Source organism: Propithecus coquereli, unplaced genomic scaffold (assembly GCF_000956105.1).
Source record: "Propithecus coquereli isolate 6110/MARCELLA unplaced genomic scaffold, Pcoq_1.0 Scaffold3, whole genome shotgun sequence".
Taxonomy (NCBI): domain Eukaryota; kingdom Metazoa; phylum Chordata; class Mammalia; order Primates; family Indriidae; genus Propithecus; species Propithecus coquereli.
In genome coordinates this window covers 307,076-314,419 of record NW_012148618.1, presented here as the reverse complement: position 1 = coordinate 314,419, position 7,344 = coordinate 307,076, and the positions used below count along the sequence as shown (strand labels likewise).

Sequence of the window (7,344 nt, the reverse complement as noted above, 5' to 3'; positions counted from 1 at the left end):
AGGGTGGCACCCACATCCCCAATCTATGCGTCTTTTGGTCAACAAACATCCAATGGGACACTTACTCCACGAGGTGGAGATGCAAATATAAACAGGATCCCAGCCCCTCATCTGCAGACGCTCACAAACCTAGTTAGGAAAACAGCACAAAGCACAGTGAGGTAGGCCCACTTGTTATGGGAAAGGAGGGGAGGCTAGTGGAAGGTTTCGCAGGAGGTGATGCTGCAGATTGCAGTGGTCTCTGTATGTAGAGGCATGGACTAGGTGCCGGTATACCCACTGTAACGAGGAGTATGGAAGTAAACATTTGCGAAGTAGCCAGGTCCTGGGGAGTCTAAGGCCACCACAAGGGGTCTTGAGACTTTACCTGGCCAGCAAAGGGGAGCCAGTCTGGTAGTGGTGCAGACTGGAGGGGTGACGCTGGAAGCTGAGAGACCCTCTTAGGGGTCTGTAGCAAACAGTTCAGGCAAGAGTATAAACAGACTGAAACTGGGTAGGTAGGGGCAGAGGTCCTGTAAGGAGGGCCTGTGCAGGAGGACAGGACAGACAGGACTAGTGCCTGGTAGCTCTGAAGTGAGGATTCCTCCCTGCTTTCTCCTTTGGGAGAGCTGGTGGATGATAGTGCCAAAAACCTGGATTATGAAAAGTAAACTCCCTCCTGGAATGCTCCATTTGCTGCAACATCCCATCTACTGGTGCTTTCCTGGTCAGGAGACCAGTTTCCAGAAACCGCCTCTGCCTTCGTCCTTCGAACTGCTCACTAGTTGGCCAGCAGTAGGATCAAGATGGCGGCCCCTTAAAGACTGACTAGTCACGTGACCTCGGGTTTCCCTAGTTTGAAGCCCAGCTGTCTGTTCTGGGGCAAGGTTCACCTGTCACGAAAGGGGTGTCAGCCTTCGTAACTCGCCAGCCAATTGGCATCTGCGACTGGGCCACTGCGGTGAGGCGAACGGAAGATTGGTTCTTTCCAGTCGCCTAGCCAGGGGCCAATCACAGAGCGTCCTATGCTTCGCGGGCCCGCCCATAGGCAGGGTGAAGCGGGAATGTCGTCACAGCGTGGCACTATTGTTACCTAAAGACTCGGGAGGAGGTGGGACGTATGTTGATTGACAGACAAATTTCCCCTACCGGGATTTGAGAATTTGGCACAGTACCCCCGCCTTAGGGGTGGGGTCTTATTTGATTGCCAAGTAATATTCCCCAATGGAGTCCTAGCTCATGGTGACGGGCAGGCTGCTTGACTAATGAATCCTCGGCGTGGCCGGCGCAGTTCTCCAATCGCCGGGCGGCGGGCCCCAGTCTGAGCGGCGATGGCGGCGGCGGCGGCGGCGGCAGCAGCAGCGGGGGCTGCGGGCGGTCGGGGCTCCGGGCCGGGGCGGCGGCGCCATCTTGTGCCCGGGGCCGGTGGGGAGGCCGGGGAGGGGGCCCCGGGGGGCGCAGGGGACTACGGGAACGGCCTGGAGTCTGAGGAACTGGAGCCTGGGGAGCTGCTGCTGGAGCCCGAGCCGGAGCCCGAGCCCGAAGAGGAGCCGCCCCGGCCCCGCGCCCCCCCGGGAGCTCCGGGCCCTGGTCCTGGCTCGGGAGCCCCCGGCAGCCAGGAGGAGGAGGAGGAGCCGGGACTGGTCGAGGGTGACCCGGGGGACGGCGCCATTGAGGACCCGGTGAGGGAAGGAGGGCGAGCGAGAAGGCCGCCGGCCGGCGGGCCGGGTCACGGGAGGCCCGGAGCTCGAGCAAGCGGGAGGCAGGCGGGGGGTGGGGTTGGGCGGGGAATAACGTGGCTGGGGCCGGGCCGTGTACGGGTCCGCGATCGCTACAAGGGGCCCGGCCTTGTTGATTCGGGCTTCATGGGTGCCTAGTGTTGTTCTAGAGAGGGCGGCTTGCTTTTTTTTTTCATCACGACCCTCGCGTGGGTTGAGGGAAATGGCCGAGCATGTCTGGTGCCGCGCGTCGACCGAGAGCAGGGCACAGCCCCTGCGTTGGTTCCTCGTAAGCTCTTCTCCATACCCTCCCCACTTATTGTAGGAGCTGGAAGCCATCAAAGCTCGGGTCAGGGAGATGGAGGAAGAAGCTGAGAAGTTAAAAGAGCTACAGAACGAGGTAGAGAAGCAGATGAATATGAGTCCACCTCCAGGCAATGGTGAGTAACTGGCGGTTGCACGCGGAGCCCGGGTTCTCGGGTTGTACGGACACGGAGAATGTGGGAATAGATGCTCGGCACCCTGGAGTTGCTTGTCTGAGCAGTTACAGTGCAGGTGCCACTGTCATAGTCCATTGTGTGTTCCCCTGACCTTTGTGAGACAGAACCTGTGTTTTGGTGGTGGTAGTCTTGTGACTGCCTTTGTCCCTGTTATATATGTGTTGCTCTTTGTTCTTAGTCTACCTCTGCCCTTCTTTGTGGAGCTTGCCAGCTTGCATTTGACCTTCAAATCTAATAGTTTTTCCTTCAGTTGGAGACCTTTTAGTTAGGATTCCTAAGAGAAAGAATGCTGCAAGGGGCTTTCCCTTTAATCCAGAAATGTCGAGTCTCAGCCCACTTAATTTTATTCACTCTTCAGGGCGTTGCAACTGAAGCTATTCAGTAGGGGACTTGATTTGGGGGCAGGGAGATTCCTACACATTTCTCTGTAATTTTTAAGGGTGTATTTATTCTTTAATTTGTCAAGTATTTAGTAATAGGCACCTATGTACCAGGTACTATTCTAGGGAATTGGTAAAGCAAGGAACAGAACAGACCAAAATCTTTGCCTTTAGTGAGCCTATAGTATAGTGTTGGTGACAGAAGTGCATATATTGGTTAAGTAAAACAACTGTTTTTTGCCTTTTTTTTTTTTTTCTTTTTTCCACCTAGCTGGTCCAGTGATCATGTCCATTGAAGAGAAAATGGAGGCTGATGCCCGTTCCATCTATGTTGGCAATGTATGTGCTAGGGCTTTGGTAGGGGTTGGGAGCAAGTTCTTACTTTGGGGAAATATTAATCGTCTTGAAAGGAGTATCTCCAGGATAGGTGGTTTGGGGTGTGGAGGGAGTGTTGGGAAGAGGTGAAAGGTACTGGAGTGATTAGTAAAGGCTCTGGGGTTAGAAGGAGTAGGAATCAGTTCCTTCGAGAACCAGATTTGATTTGCCTTAGTGTGTATAGATGGCCCAACCAAAGGCTAGGATCCTGTTGAGACAGGAGTTTGTCCAGTACCTGTAAAATGTCTCCTCTCTTGTCAGGTGGACTATGGTGCAACAGCAGAAGAGCTGGAAGCTCACTTTCATGGTTGTGGTTCAGTCAACCGTGTTACCATACTGTGTGACAAATTTAGTGGCCATCCCAAAGGGTAAGTAGGGGAGTAAGTTGAGATCATTTAAATCGCAGTTTAAAAATGGATAAATATTTTATATTAAGCAGTAAGTTGCTGTTAAAACAAGTGGTCCTTGTCTTCTAAGATAATTACATTAATGTTGATATGTATTAGGAATTGCACATAAATGCTTTCAGAGGCCAGACAGGTGACAAAAATGAAGGCTAGGTGTGGGTGGGATCATGAACGAGGCTGCTTCTACTTGGTCCCAGCTGGTTAAGGCCATATGGAAATGCAGGGCCTGTGTGCCCTATTTTTTTTTTGTTGTTGTTAATGTTTTTCTTGTATGACAAGATAAGTAAGTGTCCCGTTTTTTAAAATCCAAAGAGTAGCTGGAAATTTCGATTAATCTTTTATTTAAAAAAATTTTTTTAAATAATTAAAAATGTAAACATACTAGGCCGGGCGTGGTGGCTCACGCCTGTAATCCTAGCACTCTGGGAGGCCGAGGCGGGCGGATTGTTTGAGCTCAGGAGTTCGAAACCAGCCTGAGCAATAGCGAGACCCCATCTCTACTAAAAATAGAAAGAAATTAATCGGACAACTAAAAATACATAGAAAAAATTAGCCGCGCATGGTGGCACATGCTTGTAGTCCCAGCTACTCGGGAGGCTGAGGCAGGAGGATCGCTTGAGCCCAGGAGTTTGAGGTTGCTGTGAGCTAGGATGACGCTATGGCACTCTAGCCCGGGCAACAAAGTGAGACTCTGTTTCAAAAAAAAAAAAAAAAATGTAAACATACTGTACCCAAAGCATGCCTGGGAGTTGAATTTGACCTATGAGCTGTTTGCAACTTAAAAGAGAGAAAGTGACAATTACTCTTTTTAGGTTTGCATATATAGAGTTCTCAGACAAAGAGTCAGTGAGGACTTCCCTGGCCTTAGATGAGTCCCTGTTTAGAGGAAGACAAATCAAGGTAAGCCTGTGCCCATTGCTGTTCTCGTTCTATGTGAACTCTCCAGGTTGACTCTTAAGGCTTTCCATTGTACATCCTTTACTCTCAGGTGATCCCAAAACGAACCAACAGACCAGGCATCAGCACAACAGACCGGGGTTTCCCACGAGCCCGCTACCGTGCCCGGACTACCAACTACAACAGTTCCCGCTCTCGATTCTACAGTGGTTTTAACAGCAGGCCCCGGGGTCGCGTCTACAGGTCAGGATAGATGGGCTGCTCCTCTCCCCCGCCTCCCATGAGCCCTGTATGCTTCCTTCTCTCCTGATGTGAGGAACCTCCCTCCCTTCCCCTCCCCTTGGTCTCCAGGGACTTGGTCTCCTGCCTGTGCAGGGTGAGGAAGGTAGTTGCAGGCCCCACCAGGCCAGTCTTACCATCTTTTCTGGAGCAGGAATTGGTGATAAGGGCTGGATCTCTCCATCTAGTCTGAAAGATACTTTCTACCCCAGCCTTTTTTTTTCATTGGGAGTTGGTGGCAGTGAAGGTGTTTACACTGAAAGCTAGGAAGAATGGGGCCTCGGGGCAGTGAAAGCTCCGCTTGGACATTGGCTACTTTTCCCTGAGTTAGGGAGAGGTTGAAGTTTGAACCTCCCCAACAGCTATGTGGGAGGATTTTGAGATATTTACTCTTTATTTGTGCCAGTCTTGCAAGGTTAACTGTCTCACTGGGCCTAGTGTGGTACTCATGTTTTTGCTTTGCTTTACTTTCTCTTTACATTTAAGTAGACAGGTTAGACATGTAAACCTTGGCTTTTCATAAGATCTACCTGTCTGCTCCCAGGAGTTAGGGAGGATCTATTGGTGAGGGCCTAGGGTTTAAGAGCTGTGGAGAACTGAAAACTGGACAAACGGCGGTCCTTTCTCTTGCCCCTGTGTCTCAGATGCACTTTATTGCCACTGTTTGGTAAAGTGTTCTGTTAAACACTCCCCACCCTCAAATTCACTGGGTGTGTTGCTATTTCTGGGATTGTGGGGTCAGTTTTAGGGCACTTGAAAACTTCTTTTCCCCCCTTCCCTTCACAGTAACTGGGGCAAGGGCCCACGGGGAGGGTCTTGTACTGAACTGTCTAGTGATCATGTTAACACCTAACTCTCCTTCTTTCTTCCAGGGGCCGGGCTAGAGCGACATCATGGTATTCCCCTTACTAAAAAAAGTGTGTATTAGGAGGAGAGAGAGGAAAAAAAGAGGAAAGAAGGAAAAAAAAAAGAATTAAAAAAAAAAAAAGAAAAACAGAAGATGACCTTGATGGAAAAAAAAATATTTAAAAAAAAAAAAAAGATATACTGTGGAAGGGGGGAGAATCCCATAACTAACTGCTGAGGAGGGACCTGCTTTGGGGAGTAAGGGAAGGCCCAGCCCAGGGAGTGGGGCAGGGGGCTGCTTATTCACTCTGGGGATTCGCCATGGACACGTCTCAACTGCGCAAGCTGCTTCCCATGTTTCCCTGCCCCACTTCACCCCCTTGGGGGTTGCTCAAGGGTAGGTGGGCATGAGTGGTAGGAGGGCTTTTTTTTTTACCCAGGGCTCTGGAAGGACACCAAACTGTTCTGCTTGTTACGTTCCCTCCGTCTTCTCCCCGTCTTTCACAGTCCCCTCCTGCCTGCTTCTGTCCTGCCAGGTCTACCACCCACCCCACCCCTCTTTTCCGGCTCCCTGCCCCTCCAGATTGCCTGGTGATCTATTTTGTTTCCTTTTGTGTTTCTTTTTCTGTTTTGAGTGTCTTTCTTTGCAGGTTTCTGTAGCCGGAAGATCTTCGTTCCGCTCCCAGCGGCTCCAGTGTAAATTCCCCTTCCCCTTGGGGAAATGCACTACCTTCTTTTGGGGGGTTTTGGGGTGTTTTTGTTTTTCAGTTTTTTGTTTTGTTTTTTTTCCTTTGCTTTTTTTTTTCCCTTTTATTTGGAGGGAATGGGAGGAAGTGGGAACAGGGAGGTGGGAGGTGGATTTTGTTTATTTTTTTAGCTCATTTCCAGGGGGAGGGAATTTTTTTTTAATATGTGTCATGAATAAAGTTGTTTTTGAAAAAATAAAAATTGTTTGGCCTTTTGGGTGTAAGGATTATTTATCTTCCTATTCTCTCTTAGATTGAAGATGGCTGTTAATTCTACTTTGTAGAAATATTGCTGTTGTGGAGGGGAAGTTCTCACTTGTGAATTAAAGAGTAGGAGTTAAATTACAACGAACAGGAACATTATGTGTTTAGTTGGGGATGCTGGGTTTTTCTGGATAGCGTGTAACCCTGATCGACATTTGAGAAGTAAATGAAATGAGCTTGCGAAAGTAAAGGAGTAGCCCTTCTAATAGCGCTACTGTGTGCTTCTGATACAACTTAAGTGCAAATGAACTATCTGTACCAGCAGCCCTAGATTCCTGGATTGGGGTCTGGGTAACCTTTCTTGTCTTTCCTACCTCAGTGTGGGCTCAAGAAATACAAAAACAGGCTGGGCATGGTGGCTTATGCTTGTAATCCTAAAACTTGGGAGGCCGAGGTGGGAGGATCGATTGAGGCTAGGAGTTCACAACCAACCTGAGCAACATAGACTCCACCTCTACAAAAAAATAGAAAAATTAGCCAGTTGTAGTGTTGGACACCTGTAGTTCTAGCTGCTTGAGAGGCTGAGGCAAGAGGATCCTCAAGCCCAGAAGTTTGAGGTTGCAGTGAGCTATGATCATGCCATTGCACTCCAGTCTGGACAACAGAGTGAGACCCTGTCTACGAAAACAAAAAAGCAAAAACAAAACATGTAGTTAACAAATTGCAAAGCTTATGTTGTTTTCTCCAGCCCTGCAGTGACTACTTAAGATGATCAGCTAACATTTTGGATCATTTTATTGATTAGGACTTCACAACTGGCTCTCACTGTTTCTATGTGTTTTAAATTTTGCTGTGTGGTTACTTGGCCATTTTAATAACCTAGTTTCTCTGTTTTCCATTCTAATGTTGGATGGGTCTTAACATTCTTGAATACTATGTCAGTCCCAGCTCAAGCCTTCATAGACTATTACCTACAGAATTTCTTAATGTTTTGACTTCTTCATGCTTTTTTT

At 48.9% G+C, this 7,344-nt stretch overlaps 1 protein-coding gene across 1 annotated transcript; it reads left to right on the top strand.

Annotated features, from left to right (window-relative positions):
• Positions 1-522: 522 nt before the first annotated feature.
• PABPN1 (poly(A) binding protein, nuclear 1) lies at positions 523-6,342 on the top strand. Its single transcript, XM_012649385.1, has 7 exons — positions 523-1,661; positions 2,023-2,137; positions 2,849-2,916; positions 3,214-3,320; positions 4,172-4,259; positions 4,348-4,499; positions 5,408-6,342. The coding sequence occupies exons 1-7, from the start codon at positions 1,311-1,313 to the stop codon at positions 5,445-5,447; spliced, it is 921 nt and encodes a 306-aa protein (XP_012504839.1). The 5' UTR covers positions 523-1,310; the 3' UTR covers positions 5,448-6,342.
• Positions 6,343-7,344: the final 1,002 nt, after the last annotated feature.